The sequence below is a fragment of the Lactuca virosa genome, chromosome 6, assembly GCF_052849685.1.
Source record: "Lactuca virosa cultivar CGN04683 chromosome 6, Lactuca_virosa_CGN04683_v6, whole genome shotgun sequence".
NCBI classification, from domain to species: Eukaryota; Viridiplantae; Streptophyta; class Magnoliopsida; order Asterales; family Asteraceae; genus Lactuca; species Lactuca virosa.
In genome coordinates this window covers 31,831,004-31,850,932 of record NC_136431.1, presented here as the reverse complement: position 1 = coordinate 31,850,932, position 19,929 = coordinate 31,831,004, and the positions used below count along the sequence as shown (strand labels likewise).

Genomic DNA, 19,929 nt, shown 5'->3' with positions numbered 1-19,929 from the left:
GTGCTTGCCGCTATAGAGGAGTCGGGCTGAGGAGCCAAACGACTCAAGGCGAATGTACTAAACCTCGCATGCGGTGCTTGCCGCTATAGTGGAGTCGGGCTGAGAAGCCAAGCGACTCAAGGCGAGGGTACTAAACCTCGCATGATTGGGCGTAGCACCCTACAATCCATGTGTCTAGCTCGTGTGATAATTATGGGTTAAAGCGGAATGGTACCTGATGCTTTGCTGCATCACTAGTCGTACTAATAAATGATGTCTCGCTGTCTTGGCTGTTTGCGGAGAGCTATGTGGCGGTGCTACTTAGGGCTTGATAGTGTAACTATTGTCAAGTGGTGCGTAGCGAGACTGCTGTCAGGAACTGGTCAGCAGGGTCGTTGAGGCCCGGGCAGCGAGCTGCTAGCGATAGGTGAGTAACACGACTATTGAGAGTTGGACCACGTGGCTACTCTTTCAATCCGGAATACCAACGTCACCTCGGGGATACACCATCATTCATGGTGTCAGATCTTTATGTACTTTAACTCTTCCCATTGGGAATAAAAATCACTTCTACATAGTGTCGTACCAACACTATTCCCCCCCCCTCTCTTCTTTTTATTTCTTTAGAGGAGGCGAAGACGAATGTATAGCCGCTGAAAGGCGAGATACATAGCTGCTGGAAAGAGCTAGGCGACCCAAGTACTAACAAAAACTGGGTGGCGCGGCTGCCGAGAGCTAGGCAGCGCGACTGCTAGTCCGACAACGTAACTACTGATGGCTAGGCCTTGCAGCTAGGGATGAGCAGCGGAAGCGGGTACTTGCTTTCGGAACCGGAACCGCCTCGGAACTGCCGGTTCTGGAACCGGAACTGCCTTAAGCGGTTCCGGTTCCGGTTCCTAAAGTTTCAGAACCGCCTAAAGCGGTTCCGGTTCCAATTTTCATTTTTACAAAATCGATACCCGCCGGTTCCGGTTCCAGTACCGGGTACCCGGAACCGGTACCGCCGGGTACCCGCCTTGTTTTTTAGAAAAAAATCAAAAATATTTTATATATCGGTAAATTTAAAAAAAAATAATAATAAAAAACTTTCACGGGTATACCTTAGTCTCTTTTAGGGTTTTGCAATTTTCTTAAGCAAATACGCCGACACTCTCTTCTCCCCTGAACTCTCTTCTCGTCGTTCTCTTCTTCTCGAGTTCACGTCACAGAGTAATCGACTAATCGTCCCTCACAATCACATTACCAGTTAACCAGACTTATGGATTAGAGCTTAGAAGTTTGAAGTACGTTCCAGTCGACGATCTCGTAAGTCGTTACCCTCTCGTCGACAGTCAATCGTTCACCGTCCTTCATGCCGGTCTTCTCTTGCAGTCCGGTCGAGTAGAAGAGTACAAGACTAGAAGACGACGGTGGACCAGTTCTCTCCACTCACGCTATTCAATCGTAACTCTCAAATATTCATCTTCACGGTCAGATTCTCGATTTCTCTTGCAGTCCCGTCTATTGTCCAAGCAGTAGGCTGTTCTATTGACTATGAAATTTGATATATTGATTCTTAGATTGCATCTATTGACTATGAAATTTGATTTCTCGATTATGTGTTTAGATTGCATCTGTTCCGGTTTTTAGATTGTAATTATGAAATTTGATTTCTCGGTTTTTAGATTGCAATTATGAAACTCTTTTTGATTTTCTATTTCTTTTCTCGTTTTCTTAATCTGTTCATACCTGTTCAGTTTTTTTAGATTGCATCTGTTTCTTGTAATTGTGTTTGCATCTGTTTAGATTATGTGTTTAGACTGTTTGCTGTAATTGTGTTTGCATCTATTTTCTTGTTTTCTCATTTTTTTCAGCTGTTAGCCTGCTACTTAAATCTGTGAATATCAATAACTTTCAGGTTCAGTTATGGAAAATAGTCCAATTGACGTAGACATGGATGGTGCAAGTGAGGCTGTTGAGAAAAATAAAATGCCGGTAGTTGGGGGACAAAAGGACATCAAATGCTTGGCACAACTACACGGATGTTAGAGATCCAAAGACGGGCAAGGTTGTAAAGGCGCAATGCAAACATTGTTCTAAGGTATAAGATGAGGTTTGTGAAGTTTTCTTTAAAAAAAATATATCCTTTAGACTTTAAGAAGGTTGAAGAATTATATTCTCAAGTGTTTGAGGTTTTGAAAAAACTATATACTCATTATTCTAATGTTTCTTCAATAACAAAGAATGATGATTGTAGTTCCTCAAATACGAATGATAATGATGGCCAAAATTTTGTTGGTGTGGTTAAGAATAAGCAAATGAGAAAAATATATGACCTATGAAAATGTTGTTGAAGATGATTTTCGGAGTAATTTGCTTCCAAAGACTGTCTGAAGCTTTGATATGTACTCAGGATTGCTTGAGGGCATCAAATGTTTGAGTTGACTTTGAACAGTTATTGGAAGATGTGGAAAAATATGAGGAAGGTAAGTTACACAATTATTTATTATTTTATTTTATGTTTCTTGTATTACATTTATTATTCTAATTTGACTTTTTTATGCTTATTTTCATTACAGAAATCAGTTGCAATATGGAAGATCTCGTACGAGGGAATAAGTAATTGCTTTTGTTGCTGGTTGCTGTTTTTGCTGTTTGCAGTTGTTGTTTTTGCTGTTTGCAGGTTGCTGTTTGCTGTTGCTGTTTTTGTTGTTTTGAGATGTTGTGTTTTGTGCTGTTTTGCTGTTGGTGTTTTGCTGTTTAGTGCTGTTTTGAGACTGTCATGTTATTGCTGTTTTGCTATTTTGAGATTGTTTGAGTAATTGTTTTGTAATTTGTTGTTGGCTTTTGTTATCATTGACAATTGGAATGATTTGTGGTTTGTAGCTTGTCAAAATTTCATCTTTAATTGTTAATTTCCACTTGTTGTTTTGAGATCAAGTTTTTTTTAATTGTTTTAGTTTTATATCTTGAACTCATATTGCTTATAAAAGTTAATTTTAACGGCATGTACAAAATAAATAAATAAAAAATTTCAAGAAACCGGGTACCCGGAACCGGAACCGGTCTAGGCGGTTCCGGGAGCAGTTCTAAATTTCTAAGAACCGGTCTAGGCGGTTTCAGGAGCAGTTCCAGTAATTTTAGAACCGCCGGTTCCGGGAGCGGTTCCGGTTCCAGCTAAAATAGGCGGGTACCCGCTTCTGCTCATCCCTACTTGCAGCTGCTGAGCTGGGCCGAATACCGGTTGAAAGATAGTCCCCGAATACCGGTTGAAAGATACTGAAGGGGTAGTCAGTACCCATGCATGCCTAGCAGTATGTTTATGTTATGTTATGATGTGGTAGTGGTAGGGGGTGAAATAGTCCCCAATAGTCGGTTGAGATAAACCGATAGGTAAGTCAAGCACCCCAGAATGGTTTGACATGGGTAAGTCAAGCACCCCAGAATGGCTTGACCAGGGTAACTCAAGCACCCCAGAATGGATTGACCTGGGTAAGTCAAGCACCCATAAGGGCTTGACATGGGTAGGTCAGACACCCCAGAATTGCCTGTCAGTATGTATGTTGTATGGTATGTGGTATGATGGGGGAACTCACTAAGCTTTGTGCTTACAATTTTCAGTTTCGTTTCAGGTACCTCTTCAGCGAAGGGGAAGGAGCCGACACGGTAGCAGCGCATCGCACACATATGATTTCCGCATTTTGAGATCCATGGGATTGTACTCTGACATTATTACTATTTTATGTTAGGGTTTGGAGTGCATTCCACAAAGTTAAATGCTATGGAAACATAACTGTAGGTCCAAATAAAAATAAAAACTAATCATGTATTTTTCACCCCCATTTTTTCATTTATGAGCTATGTTTGATGTTTAAACACATGAATTGTAGTTCAGAAAACACAGTTGTAGAATTGGTGCCTTTTACCTAATCAAATATATGAAAGTTAAAAGAATTTTTAGCGAGTAAATAGAGAATTATACATGAACAAACCTTCACCAGAACACACCTGCAAGAATCGTGACCTAGAATGCACACCATATAATTGTCTCCGGTGGTCAGCGCTACCACCATCGATGGTTGCAGTCCTAACTGACAACGGGTAATAAAGGAGGATGCAAACGGTATGTCGATGAGGATTCGACTACGTCGCAGCCTCTGACCGAAGATGAGAATCAATCGCTTATGGACTTTATGGATTGTATGCATATTCGATCGAATAGAGTAAACAAACAAAACAATTATATGGACTGTAGGTAAAAGAGAGCATAGCAGCAGCATTCGGTGATTTGAATATGTTGGCGGTCCAACACAGATGACATATCCAAGTAGTAGCTTCAAACCTAAGCCACTGCATCAAATTGGTAGTAGAGGGAGGCGGGAGCAGATAAGATTTGAGGCAATAGATATTAAATTCTATCCGAATGAAAAGGGAAAAGTCAAAAGAAACTGCATTGTGTGTACTAAGGGATCAAACTGTAAAACCGGGAAAACTTGTGTGGCAAAAGCGCAAGGGAAGGAACTATATTGTTCCTTAAACCTCTTGTGCTTTAATAGTATATATTAGAAAAGGGAAAAGTTAAAGAAAATTACATTGTGTGTACTAAGGGACCAAACCGTAAAACCGGGAAAACTTTTGTGGCAAAAGCGAAAGGGGAAGGAACTATATTGTTCCCTTAAGGGACCAAACTGTAAAACCAGAAAAACTTGTGTGGCAAAAATGTAAGGGGAAGGAACTATACTATTCCTTAAACCTCTTGTGCTTTAATAGTATATTTAACCTTAATTGACCAAAATGTAAAACCGGAAAAACTTGTGTGGCAAAAACGTAATGGGAAGGAACTATACTATTCCTTAAACCTCTTGTGCTTTAATAGTATATATTAATTGTCATTTTAGTTTAGTTTGTGATAAAATTAATCTAACTATGGACAAATATTATCATGATTAACTTGTACGTATGATTCTTTTCTTTAATTATAGTATCTGAATAAATATTAATACATATAATTCCTTACAATAAATAAAAGATATAGTTTTGCAATATTAATACATATAATTCCTTACAATAAATAAAAGATATAGCTTTGAAATCGAAAGTTTTGTCGTGACTAAATACAAAATCGAGTTAACATCAAATTAAATATTTGTTTCCAAGAAAAATAATTATTTAGTATTTAAATGGGTATATTATTTTGAAACATTTATTTATTGAAATCTATTTTTATAAGTAAATAATCTGGGATTGTACCGGAGGTTTTAATCATTTGTTAACAAAATTATCAGTCATTTCAAAATATAATCTATGATTTTTTGAAGAGTTTTTTTTATAAGAAATGACATCATCATATCACAAAAATGCAAACAACTGGATTTTTTTAGGACAATACCAACTAGATCGGAGCAGACGTTTGTAGATTAGACAAATGGTAGTTTCAAGTTTGGACCTTCAGGCTTAAACATTCCAAATTTTCAACCTTAGGACAAGTTCTTTAGGATCGACTTTAACAAAATTAAGCTTTTTCATATCGATCTATATGCACATCAATGTTTATTTTGACAAAAATTTAGATAATTTCACCCATCCTTAATGAAAAAATATGACAATCCCAAAATTATTACAAAATAATAACCATGAAATGATTAAACGCGTAAAAACATATGAAGGCTCAAACATCCATTTCGCTAAACAATCTATCATTTTGTAGTTAACATTTTAATCTATATATGCTGGAAACTTCAAGTCCTTGAGATCTAAGGTGAGATAGCATTGAAGCTGGTTGGCATGTAGCCCGTTACATTCTTCAATTTTAGGCTATTTTTGGGACATTTTTGTTGTTCAAATGTTGCTATCAAATGCAATAAATAACAATCTAGATTCATTTTGTGCTAAAATGTTACTCTTAAAATGGAGAAGTAGCAATCTAAATTCATTTTTGTGCTAAAATGTTATTGTAAAATGAAAGACCTAAGTGTTGCAACCCTAAGAGACAACAAAGTCCACAATATGAATTGCTTATTTTTACAAAGAAACATCTTAATTTTTTTCTTTCATACATCAACTTTAATATATATATATATATATATATATATATATATATATATATATATATATATATATATATATATATATATATATATATATATATAGAGCAATGATCATTTGAGAACTCATATTTTCCCGAGAACCTGAGAACTAAAAGTGGACCGTTAGATTAAAAAAGTTAAGGGCTAAGATCTTTGATGGCAATTTTGTAAATAAATAGAAAAAAAACAAGGAAGAGTATCTTAATAAAATAAGATAAGGGCATTTAAGGGAACATGTAATTAGCTCCCCAACTAAACATATCAGATCGTGATTAGTCTTTCTATCGCTCGTTCCCTAATCCGATTCTTCACCGACTCCATCGACCTCCTCCCTCTTCGTCGACCCCTCCCTCCTCCCTCTAACAACCACCCTAACTCTGTCAACAACCACCGCCTTCATTGAAGATTCTCCGATGATTGATAGATTTAACATCGCGGTGGTTGCGTCATTCTTCCCTCTCGAAGTTTCGTGCCCTAATAAATCAGCCAGAGCTCCGATCGCTCCGAACCTCCCGATTCTCCTTCGCCTCTGAGCTTCCGGTCTCTGAGCCAGAGGACGACTCGATGTTCGGAAGCAGCAACACCGTCCGTTCAATACAGAGTCTGTCCGACCTTGATGATGAGCGACTTTATCTCGTTGATCATAGGTGACTTTTTCCCATCATTAATCAATTGGAAAACCAAATTCGACTTCAAGTTACAAACCACAAATTAAACGTACGATTTATCAGAAATAACGATTCACATTGCAAAATTTGGAGGAAATAAACATCATTGATGTAATACCTGCAGCTTGAACCTTGAATTGAACAGGTCTGAGCTTGATAGCATTTGACTGAACAATTCTCTTCGTTCCAAACGATTTGATAAGTTGGCGATAGCATATGAATTGCTGCGATTATGTAAAGCCTTTTGCAGGTATGCTACTAACAACCTGCGACTGAACTAACCGAAGCTCCATTAAAGCTTCTGATCAAAATTGAATTTCGGATTGTGTGTGTGAACTCAATATCAAAATTGAATTTTGAATTGGACTAGAGAAATTGTTGTAGGAAATGTTATGCAATTTCTCTTCCTTGGCCTTAAAATAGTGGTCAGTTTTATGTCCCAAGAGAGAGAGAGAGAGAGACCACTGATTGTTTACATTTGACCAATTTTATGTCCTAATAAATCTACCTCATGTCAATCATAAATGAAAAACACTTTTCAAAAAACTTCAAATTCTTTCTATTATTTAGAAACATGAACACTTTTTTCATTTGTACATGCTGCTATTCTTGAGAAATCAACTGATGAAGCATTTAGAATTAATTCAGGTGGCACATTGTTATACTTTTTTTTGAAAAATACAGTTGATTTCGTGATTGCAGAGTCCCAATTCTATAATTCTGTAACTTGCTTTTAGATATGTTATTGATTGTCTTCATTCAATAGCTTATCAGCATAAGATTAGGTCGGGTCTGTTGGTTTTGAAGGAATGCAATGGGATGACAGTGGAATGGAATGAACAGGGTAATTGAAAAAACAAGGTGGTGGAATTTAGTGTTACATTCCATGACCATGTGTGGTTACTGTATATGAATGAAATAACCCTAGAAATGTTTCTGTAAAAGAAGTAAGTTTATGGTTTCATGATTTTGATGTTTTATTTATTTGTTAATATGTGTAGAAAATGATTCCATTATATCTGTTAGTTTTAGACTTTTATGAATTACATTTTTATATTTGTGTGTGTTTGTGTGTGCATAGACTGATTTAAGTATAATTCAGCCTGTGATATATACAGTATATGATATATCTAGTAGAAATCATGTAGACTTTTGACATTTCAGGTTCAAAAGGAAGTGAAAAATGTGAAAAGAACCGTGTTGAACAGTATTGTTGGAACTATGGACTTGAGCATCCGACAATATTGTTGGAACTATGGACTTGAGCATCCGACAATATTTGCAAGGAGAAACATATCCTGGGGTATATTAATCCATCCATCTTATAGTGTAAATTACATTATTGTCCCTATACGTACTTTGATTAATTTGTTTATTATAGCCTTCTACTTTCATTTCTTCCAGTTACATGCTTATAACATTTTACTTGAAAAAATAGCAAATTATTGCATATTTTTATTTTAAAAGTTGAAAGTACAATGCTAGCTATAGTTTTAGTTTAGATTTTTCAAAATACAATGGCCAATAAGAAATAAACTGAATGAAACTTGGTGTCATAATTCATGTCAGCTGTTTAAATTGGTATGAAAGTGATAAGCATTTAACCGGTGTTAATGTTAGATATTTTGGTAACTAAAAGCATTTGGTTTAGTAAATAAAATCACATGGAAACATATGAATTACATGTGATTCACATGTAAATCACATGTGATTCACATGTAATTCACATATGAATCACATTTGATTCACATGTAAATCACATATGAATTACATATGATTCACACGTAAATCACATGTAATTCACATATGAATTACATGTGATTCACATGTAAATCACATACGAATTGCACGTGATTCACATATAAATCACATGTAATTCACATATGAATTACATGTGATACACATGTAAATCAGATATGAATTACATGTGATTCACATGTAAATCACATATGTATTTTTGTGAATGTTTTTGCATCAATCAATTTCTTTTTAATTTTCTTGTAGATTTGGAGGAAATTATGGTGAATATTGAAGAGGTGGAAAATGATAAATTGAAAAAAATATTGAAATATTGACACGAAGACATTAAAACGCTTTGAAATTTGTTGCATTTTTTATATTTTTTATATTTTATTTTGTATCGAATAAAATACTTGTACTATTATGTTACTATTATGTTTATAGATTAATTAATAAATATGAGATTTGTTGTGATTTACTTACGGATATTATAGTATAAGAAATGTATATATGTGCATTTGAAAAAATATGCACATATGCACCTAAAAATTTACTTTTTTTTTAAAAAAAAAATGTAAAAAAAATTGCAGTTCTTTTTGAAAAAGAAATGCAGTTTTCTTTAGAAAAATTGCAGCTTTTTTGAAAAAAAAAAATACAATTTTTTTTAAAAAATTGCAGTTATTTTAAAAAAATATTTTTTCAATTTTTTTTTCGAAAATTCATGTTTTTCTATAAAAAATTAAAAAATCTGCATTTAAAAAAAAACGAAAAATACTATTTTTTTAAAAAAATATGAAAATTTGATCTATGATGTAAATTTTTAGACATTTATATTAATATGTTAAATAGCACAAAAAAATTAAACATTAAATGAGATTGGTAAGATGACGATCATGCCGTTAATGAATTACTTTTGATCCAACGCTCCACTTTTAGTTCTCAGGTTCTCGGGAAACTATGAGTTTTCAACCGATCTCAACCCTATATATATATATATATATATATATATATATATATATATATATATATATATATATATATATATATATATATATATATATATATAGAATATTTAAATGGATCTGAATGTGACGAATTTATGAATCCAAGTATCATTAATGCACCAAGTTTGTTTTTGTTGTAAAGATTTCAATTATTACTATTTCAAAAATACCTATATTTGCATTTTATGTAATCTAATGTTGTATAAATTATAATAAATAAAAGTATCGTTTGTGTTATATTTATGTGTAATGTTCAATATATATGTGTGTCTCGATCCAACATCATTACGTCGCACAGTCCAACGTTTCCGCCGCCGGCCGGGGGTCGTGACAATACTAGACTATGATCTGACACTCAGACCATCAAACATACCGATAAAGGTGGTACAACTATATTTTATAAGAATAAATAATCTACTATAAAAAAGGCTAAAGGAATGATTTCATAAATTTTTGTTTATTCGTATAATTTTTTTCTACTTTTTGTTTAGAAAAAAAAACAATTATCTATCAAATATAATAAACATAAAAACTAACAATAATTCAAAGGTGACATAGGAAAGTTTGGGTTTGAGTTGTTGCACATAGTCACATTATTTTTCATATATAATTAGAAAAAAAAATGAGGCGACTTTATTTTATATGGACGATTATAGGGGTTTGATGGTAATTTTACCTAATTGTAGGTCAACAAACTAGAAAATTTCTCAACTGAAAAACCACTAGGATTTGTGGTTTAACACCTTCCTTTTTCAACCTTAAAATCATCACCCCTATTTCTATTTCTTCTTTGAAATTAACCATAATCAAATAAAGCCTTTTCAGCCTTTTATTCTTTTATTATCATCTGCATGATACATAACAGATAGCATGCCCAAATATAAAAACAAGATACATCAATCACACATTTAGCAGTTGCTAATAATGGTTAGATAAATATGTGTTGAATTAATTAAGAATTTTCCAAACTTCAGAGTTAAGACATATATATGAGTAGTAATATTAAACATGTAATGTCCATTTAAGTGGGAAATTGGTTATTTAATAAAAAAATGTTTGAAGGAATAAGTGATTGACTATTCAGTGATTCACTAAAAAAAAGGTAAACACTATTTCTTGACGCTTGTCCACAAACCGGTTCTACGATCAAACATCTTGATGGTAAATTTCAATTTTACCCCTTATGACATTGTGATTATTTCCTTAAGAGAAAGAAAAAAAAGCAAAAGAATATGATGCACAGTTTTAACTTTTAATAGAAAGGACTGTTTTATTAGTTATATCGCATTCTTATCTTAACATCACCACAAGAATACATCGACTTCCAATGATTCAATAAGACAACGAAACAATGTTTTAGATTTTCTCACTGAATTGATGTTATAATCTGTTATTTCCTTTTCATTCGTCTCCTTATCCTAAATTGACCATTTGTTTAAAAAATATAACGAAAATGACGTCATTAGAACAAAAAGAGTACTATTAATAAATTATTTAAGTGAATTAAACATATAAAAATAAATTAAATGAAAAGGAATAGAACCCCAACCCCAGTGGTTCACCCACCTTAGAACATCTCTATCAAAAACTAGTCATAATCAGAAAGAAAAAAAGACTTGCACTTTGGTCCAAAGATTCTTCCATTTCTCTAACTCCCAAGTCCCATCTTCCTTGTATATCTTTCTTATCTATTTTTGTTTTTTAAGATATTTCACACACACATACATATATATATAAATAAATATTAAAGAGTATTATGCTCAATATAAATAGTTTGATTTTTGGTGTTAATACAAATTGTACTAAATCAAAACACTTTAGAAATCGTACTACAACTAACCAAAACATGTTCCAGTTTTTCAGTTATAACTCTTTAACCTCCATCTTCTTCCTCTGTCTCATGCCTTCTCTCTTTCCCGCCAGAACCCTTCCCGGCACTCTGTTCCCCGCTGACCTCTCTCCGAACGCCACCTGGAACAACTTCGTTAACTTCATCGACGCCGGCAAGGGTGCCAACTTCTCCGGTATGTCTGAGCTCAAGAAGTACTTCCATCGATTTGGATACCTCCAAATCCCAGACAACGTCGTAGATAACTTCACAGACATATTCGATGATAGTTTCGAATCCGCCGTCGTTAACTACCAGAGGAACCTCGGATTGATGGTGACTGGAAAGCTCGACGCCGGGACTGTGACACAGATCATGTCACCGCGCTGCGGCGTAAGTGATGTAAGGAAAGGGTCGACGGACAAAATCCACGTCACTAAACACTATGCGTATTTTTACGGTGAGCCGCGGTGGGGGAGATCGGCTCAGGTGTCGCTAACATACGCTTTTTCCCGTAACCATATGATCGATTACCTTAGTTCCTCCGACGTGCAAGATGCTTTCCGGCGTTCGTTCTCACGGTGGTCGTCTGTGATACCGGTGAACTTTACGGAAGCGGACGATTACTCGTCGGCAGACATAAAAATCGGATTTTACAAAGGTGATCATGGCGACGGAGAGCCGTTCGACGGTGTTTTAGGAGTGTTGGCTCACGCTTTTTCGCCGGAAAACGGTCGGCTCCATTTAGATGAAGCTGAGACATGGGCCGTTGATTTTAAATCAACTAAATCAAAGGTGGCCGTTGATTTAGAATCAGTTGCAACGCATGAAATTGGGCATATACTCGGATTGGCCCACACTTCGGTCAAAGACGCTATCATGTACCCGAGCTTGAGTCCGAGAACTAAGAAGGTGGACCTTAAGATTGATGACGTGGAGGGGGTCCAGGCGCTATACGGGTCAAACCCGAATTTTCGATATAGTTCATTGATGGAATCCGATCTTTCTTCGGGTTGGGTGATTACAAGCTCAATTAAATGGTCGACTTACTTGATGGTACTTGTAGGGTGTTTATGGTGACACACTTGTCTTATTTTTTATTTTTTGTAATTTAGTATAATTTTTTTAAATTATTTTATCAATTATTCTAGAACGGACTTTCTCAAGTCCTCAATCCTCATACTTTTGATTGTTTTTTATTTTTAATGTAAAAAGTTACAGATTTTGAATTGCTTTTGATAATACGTTTTCGTCTCATAAAATTAAAATGTTTCTTTTTGCCAATTTTTATGTTGACACTACATGAATGTTTGTTTTATAAAAATAACATAAAGGTAAATATTATCTTTAACCGTCCATATCAAACATGGGAAAAACAAGTTATAATATTTGTGGAAAAAAACATAATGTTAATGCTTAAAACATGAAACATCACTAATGAATTACAAAACCTAAAAATAATGATGATATTAATGTTGTTTACAATAGGTTCGTATTTTATTTTATCGAATACTATTGAATAAAACGTGATAAATACTCTAGCAAATTCTTTTAACTAATTCTAAAATTAACCTTATGCACGTCATCAAACAAATAAAGTAATGTTTATATTGTCTCCTCAAAGTTGCAATGTTTATTTTAGATAACTAAATTTAAAATGATGTATATCACACATTTAACTATTATTATGTGTATATCATTATATCTGATGTATGACAAACCAGCTCAACTAAGTAATTCATTCCAACATTCTTATTGATCATATATGTGTTTTCAAGTGAGTTTATGTAACGCTCGTATATTCGGGTTTGTCAATTTATAGATAATAACCGTAAAAATTACTTTTAATAGAAGGTTATTTAGGATAAATAACCTTAACCAAAGTTATAATGTATGTGACAAGGGTTCCGTACATATAAAGAACGCTGAAATCCGACTTCATATGAAGAAGTTATGCTTCTTCGAAGTTTCGCGATTAAACCAGCACGACTCTGCGTATCGTAAAAAGTGAATTTTTGATAAATTGTTTTTTAGCCTAAGAGGCTGAGAGTGCGCATGTAAAGAACACCCAAATCTGACTTCGGAAGAGGAAGTTATGATTTTTATAAGTTTCAGCGCAGTAGTATACGACTCAGAAACCGAAGTAAAGATCGGTTGATTGTTAGGCAAAAACAATCTAAACGAGAGTTGAAGATCTCGTCCATATGGTTCCATCGATATAAAGACTGATGAAAACAGATATCATATGAGAAAGTTATAAAATTTTAACAGACTTTAACAGTATAAGCCTGTAAAAAATATAGCTTTAAAAATAAAGTCAAAATTAGCCGAGGAGTCTAAATAAAAGTTGTAGATCTCATCGTTAACTATACATGGATATAAAAAAACGTTGAAAATGGAGCTCGTATGAAGAAGATATGAATTTTTGAAAAATCAGAAATCCACACACATACACACGAGGGGCATGACGCGCAGTAGTCTGCCAAAGTAGGGAAGCGGACAAATCTAGACCTGACACGTGTCGCAAAACAAGAGGATCGGCATGGCTAGAGTGCACGACACGCATATGGGCTATATATAAATGTGCTTAGTTGCATTCTCTTTCACACTACCCACACTTTCTCTCTCGATTTCCTTCGATTTTTAGGCTTCGACGAAGCCCTGCGATCTCTGAAGTAGTAGTAGCTATCAAGTAGAAGCCATGCAGTGTCAGATAGCCAGTGAATAGAAGCTCCTGGATCAAAATTCTGCTCGCATAATTCCCAACTTTTAGCTAAATCATCTGTAAGTTAAGCTACACTATATCGTTTTCATTGTAACTTATATTTATGGTCATAAGTCGTTATTATGAACAAATAAGATATATCAGTAATTCCATGTAATTATACTGATTGATATACTTATGAGAGTGATGTCTAGGATGGATTTAGTGAGGTATTTAAAGTGAGATTTCCAAACAGTATACTTTTAATACCAAACAGACCCTATCTCCGATATGATCCTACATGGTTATTCCTTATTTAGATCTTGAAGTAGACTTTGGGATTGTTAAGAAATCCAAACCCTTAAAATAATAGTTCCATGAAGTATTAAATTAGACTAAGAGTTAGCGCTATCTACATCTAAGTCTGTTGGAAAAATGTATAAGGCAAAGCTCTACCCAATTCACCAATCACTAAACACTTTGTCAAGTGAGTTGTAGTCCATTTCATGAACATGATTTAATATGAGTATTAATTAAAATATTAAATATTTTCTAGAAGTCGTATGTTAATTATGTGCTTATTGTCTGGATTATATGTTAGGATATATATTGTGCTATGTGCGAACCAGATATGGTTCTATTTTATGTTAGGATTAAATAGATAACATCATATAATAGTATTAAAAGTTGCATTGCTAAGAAGATAAAAGAATAATAATACCTAATGCTTTGTAGGGATTATAAATACACTAGAATTAGGTTAGTGTCACCCAAGAATAAAGTTGATATTAAGGTTGGTTACAGACACTATAATCTAGTCTAGGGATAAACTTAGACTTATGGAAGATACCTAGCTCAATTAAGTTTGATATTAGGTAGTCTCATTATAAGAATGTGCGTAACCTAAGAATGGGGAGTAAAGTTCTTTTCCATGAAACTATCAGGTGTCGATGTATGGTAGCTTCGTACAGGATGATCAGAAATGATGGGTCCCGATCAGGCAACTATTAGCGGTGTGTCTGGTCACCCTACAAAGTAGGTAACAACACTTGATCATTCTAGACGGTCTTGTGAATTACGTTGCTAGTGTGAGATCATTACTCACGGACGCAGATGAATTGGAAAACCATATTCATCAAATACTCTGACGGCCCATAAGCCTTTACGACTTACATCGACAAAGGAAGCCCCTAGCTGTGTAGTCAATCTTTTAACGGTTCATCAGGCGAGATAATTTCTCCCTGATAATATTGGACTAGGATCTGTGAGGATCGGTAGGAATAGATAAGTAACAATGCAAGACAATATGAATTTAGTATGGTAACGGTTGGTTTTGCGGGTCTGATAATTAAAGAATATTATCATATCAATATCGTGGAATTGAAATCCCTATGTATCTCACTATGTTTTCCCAACCTAACCCACTCAGTTTATATGCATATCAGGTGTCAAGACTTAAGCTACTGGAACTTGATTAAGATACTAAGAGATTAAGAGACAACCCGCAATAGTATTCAGGACCATCAGGTTTTTACGCTGTAACTTATGTATTTGTGTTGATTTTGACATCCTTAGGGTTTTAACATTTTGGAAACAAACATTTGTAATCAAAATGATATTTTGTATTGGGATTTTCCATAAATATAAATAAATGATTTTAAAAGCATAAAGAAAAGTTTTAATTGGTTCTAAAAATTAGAGGATGTCACAGTTGGTATCAGAACATTAGTTTAAGCGAACTTGGAATTAGTAGGATTTCTAGACTTAAACTTAGAGATTAAGCAATGATCGTGAGGTGTGTGTAGGATATTTTAGGGTACAAACATTAAATAATATTAAGTGTTAAATAAGATATATATATATATATATATATATATATATATATATATATATATATATATATATATATATATATATATATATATATATATATATATATATATATATATATCATAACGTAGGTTAAATACCTTATTTGCTATAACATGCACTAGCTTACTTTAGGATAAGATGTCTAATTTGCTTTTATGTGCCAAATGAATTGTAATATACCATGCCTTAGATTGCCTTCTAGGTTGCTATTATTAGATTTAACGTCTGTCACCCAACTTAGTATTATGAAATTTTATGTGTTCAAATTTCTAAACGTTTAATTACGGTATTAGAACTGACATATAACTTTTCGGAGTAATAAGGAGGATTTCGCGTCTAAATCTTTCTTATCTATATTCTCGTCTCGGTACATTGAACGTCTGATTGGATATATAGAATGCGTTGACCATCACAAGGAGCGGTATAGTTTTCGCAATCGAAGGAGGTTCAACACGTCAGAACGTTGGAATGGGAGTTGCTCAAATCCCGATGACTGAAGCCCGCACCATGATGAAAACAAAGAATAACCGGAATGCTCAGGGACGTGGTCTTATTTTAAACTCATGCTTACATCAAGTTAGGGGCCCAAGTGGTTGTCCAGGCCCTCTATGCTCTAGGCCAGGCTTGATCCACTCTTTGCACTGAGCTAATAGGCTGGATCTGAACCCGTAAAACTGATTTTGAATACAGTTTGTTTTAATTTCCAGTCCCCTCACAACTGACAAGGAGACAATCTGGAGGGGGACAATAAAATTTGCTAAAATTGGAGCATCCTCTTCACGCTCTTCCATCCGTTACCTCATAATCCCCGTCGCCCAACGACAGATACAAAACCCTAGATTTATTTTTCATTTTTTTTTCAGCGATTTGTATCAATGGATTTGTCAAAGCTCCCTGATGCACAACGCCAAGAGCTTGAACAGCTACAAAAACGGTTTCAGGAACACCAAGCTCAACAACAGAAACAACAACAAGAATCTGCCGCTGCTGCCGCCGCCGCTGCCGCTGCCGTGCAACAACAGCCACCGGCCTACGATCAATCGCAGGTTCAACAATTATATGATCCATCGCAGGCTTACGATCAATCGTATTATTATAATTATAATTACCAAGATCCGTCACAACAACAACAACAACAACAGCCATACGATGCTTCTTATTACCAGAATTATTATCCAAATGCGTATCAGCAACATCATCCATATACGCATCCGGAGACGTTGGTGGCTACGGCTGTGCCGAGTGAGCAACAACAAAATGCTGGGTCAGTATCTGGATCATTAGGGCCTGGGCAAGTGCAGGATCCTTATGTCCATCCGGGTAATCAGGTAAATTTGGGTGGGACGCAAGGCTACCCTGTTCCTCCAGGTCTTAATGCTGCTGCTGCCGCTGCTGTGGCAGCCTTGTCGCAGCTGACGCAGTTTGCTGGTACTATGGGTGCTGCTGAGAGAGCAAGTGGAGGAGGGTATCCTCCTCCTCCCCCAATGGCGGGTGGGGGACATTACGGCCAGGGGCATTTCCGTCCTCCGGTATGTATGTTACCTCATGTTCAAAAATGTTGAGGATTTTGAAAAAAAACTTTGATATATTCTTCTGTTTGGTTATCTTCATTCATGATTATTCTCTTGGGCATTGGCTTTTATGGCGTTTGTAGTGGCAGTAGTTCTTCCATTTAAATGTTATTACACTGGCAATTCTGGGTGCTTGTAGACTACTACAAGCTTGCACTTCACACACACAAACAAGACCTTGCCTTAATGATAAAGAAGTTTAGCTAACGAGTAATAGTTAGGTACATACAATCTGTGTAGCATGTTACTGGAATTTAATGATGATTTCTTTGTCTAATAACCGGAGCCTTTAGATTTTAGAATATTGAGAGATGATTATAAAAGCAATTTGAATGAGTTTTTTATGCTCTGTTTGGACTTGCGTAACTCAACTGTTGAGGTTTTTGTTATAGAGTTATATATGGATTGGAGAGCAAAGTTTAAGGTTCCATGCTGACAAACGATGCATTTGAGGATGTGATGTGGGACTCCGGTTGGTTCTTCCACTGTTAGTCTCTTTCTGAGCAGCTAAGTGCAACAAGATAGTTACACTGAGGAGGAAATGGAATGAATATATTTGTTCAAAGGTAACAAACGTATATAATGTATATATATAGGATATTGAGAAGAGGAAGCTGTTGTTCCAAAACATCAAGTAGGTTGGCATGATGCTGGAGAATCGGACTGATGGACAACAGACAGTTGCATCAGTATGCATGCACATTGAGACGTGTTTTCTTTTTCCCATAACTCTATTGAAGAAAACACTGCTCATTGCTCAAGCTGGTCATATGTGATTCTCAAAACCTATGTGATGGCTCATAGTTTACAACTTAAACCTCCATCATAATCATCTCTCCATTATGTGCTAGGAATAGGATTTTTCTTGAAATATTTACTTTCAACTTAACTTAACTGACCTAGTTTATTCCATGAAATTAATAATCATATGTGGGGTATATAATTTATTGTCTTGCATCTTGTACATGCTCTCTTTTAAAAGAATCTCATCTCTTTTGCAGGCTGGTGACCATCCTCCTCCTCCTCCTTTCTACAGGGGTGGCGGTAGAAGAGGTGGAGGTCCGTTTAGAGGTGGCGGGCGTGGCTTCCGGCCGCCAAACATTAGCGGCTATGGTCCTCCACCTTTTCAAGGAAACAGAAGAGGGCGTGGTGGTCGTGGAAGGGGTAGGGGTAGGGGAGGCATTGGCAGGCATGACCACTCATTCCCACCACCATCTTCTCATCCTGTGGAGGGTGAAAAGGCGTCAGAAGGCGAAGGAGAAGCTTCGTTGAAGATTGCATGGTGTGAATTGTGTAGGGTTGACTGCACGAGTAAGGAAATCCTGGAGACACACAAGAGCGGGAAACGCCACCAAAAGAATCTCCAAATGAAAGGTGCATACGGACCCGTTGGTGTTGAACAAACAGAAAAAGAGGAGATGAAAGAGAATGAAGCTGCAACGAAAGCAGAAGATGAGCGGGAGAAGAAGCCCGGGGGGTTGAAACGGAAGGTGAAAGGTGGCGGTGGTCGCGGTGGTAAGAGGCAGAGACAGCAGGGGGTAGGAAAGCCGAAAGTGGTGATACCGTTGATGTGCGACTTGTGTAATGTAAAGTGTGATACACAGGAAGTGTTTGAGCGGCATGTTGGTGGTAAGAAACATATTGCAAAGCTGAAAAGGTTCCAAGGACACCAGGCTATGTATGGTCCCACTGCGGTTCAGGCTCTTTACCCTCCTAACCCTCTTTCACAGGCACAGGCACAGGCACAGGCACTGGCACTGGCACAGACTACCACTCAGTCAGCTTATGTTGGTGCACCACCTGATGAGATCCAGATGACTTCTTATGTGCCACCCCAGAACCCTAACCCACAGCTTGCTGATGCTCCTCTTCAATTTGCCACCCAAAATGCTAATGCTGCTGCTGTATCAGAACAACCTCCTCAACCTGCTGGACCTCAGTAGTTGCTTCTGATTCTGTGCTGTCAAGTCTCAAGATTTTTATTTCTAAATCTAGATACAGAGAGGTAAGACTTTCTTTACTGTTTACCCTAAGCAATAAATATAATGAATGAATTGTTTGCAGTGAAGGTATATTTTTTGGTTCTAAATCCGGATACATCGTAATTGTTAAATCCTACTCCATTTTCTACTCTAAAAAGTATATATTTCTAGTATATCTTTTTGTAACTTATAAAGATTGTCAAAAAGACCTTTCAACTTTTTTTTTTTTTAATATTTTGTTAAAATTTATATGAATTTGATTTTATGTTTATGATTAATTAATATCATTTAAATTATAGTTAGCTGATTAAAACAAAGTAGCAATTGATAAACCTAAAATGTGAAGAGGGATTAAAATTGACAAGTAGAAGTTGAACTTCTTTTTGGAGAAATGAATGTTATAACTCCATATTTGGAGGATTACTATGCTTTTACTCCAAAATGGAGTAACTCCCGTGATAGACAAAAAAAAGAGTGACAAAAAAAGAGTTGTTTTTTTTATTCATCAGTCAATAT

The 19,929-nt window shown here is 35.6% G+C and overlaps 2 protein-coding genes and 1 long non-coding RNA gene across 3 annotated transcripts; all 3 read left to right on the top strand.

Moving 5' to 3' along the window:
- Window positions 1-1,089: 1,089 nt before the first annotated feature.
- LOC145118633 (uncharacterized) lies at window positions 1,090-2,898 on the top strand. The gene is made up of 4 exons (XR_013713387.1): window positions 1,090-1,448; window positions 1,877-2,059; window positions 2,372-2,444; window positions 2,538-2,898. It is a non-coding gene; the product is annotated as an uncharacterized LOC145118633 (long non-coding RNA).
- An 8,328-nt stretch (window positions 2,899-11,226) lies between these two features.
- Window positions 11,227-12,526, top strand: LOC145118986 (Matrixin family protein). The gene has a single exon (XM_079054630.1). The coding sequence runs from the start codon at window positions 11,303-11,305 to the stop codon at window positions 12,362-12,364; it is 1,062 nt and encodes a 353-aa protein (XP_078910756.1). The 5' UTR covers window positions 11,227-11,302; the 3' UTR covers window positions 12,365-12,526.
- A 4,030-nt stretch (window positions 12,527-16,556) lies between these two features.
- On the top strand, window positions 16,557-19,645 carry LOC145120419 (uncharacterized). The gene is made up of 2 exons (XM_079056242.1): window positions 16,557-17,389; window positions 18,433-19,645. Exons 1-2 carry the CDS (start codon window positions 16,736-16,738, stop codon window positions 19,372-19,374), a joined length of 1,596 nt encoding a protein of 531 aa, XP_078912368.1. The 5' UTR covers window positions 16,557-16,735; the 3' UTR covers window positions 19,375-19,645.
- Window positions 19,646-19,929: the final 284 nt, after the last annotated feature.

Coding starts and splice junctions, on each gene's coding strand:
- LOC145118986 (XM_079054630.1), top strand. CDS start 11,303: ATGTTCCAGTTTTTCAGTTATAACTCTTTAACCTCCATCTTCTTCCTC.
- LOC145120419 (XM_079056242.1), top strand. CDS start 16,736: ATGGATTTGTCAAAGCTCCCTGATGCACAACGCCAAGAGCTTGAACAG. Junction 17,390..18,432: donor AGGGGCATTTCCGTCCTCCG/GTATGTATGTTA, acceptor TCTCTTTTGCAG/GCTGGTGACCATCCTCCTCC.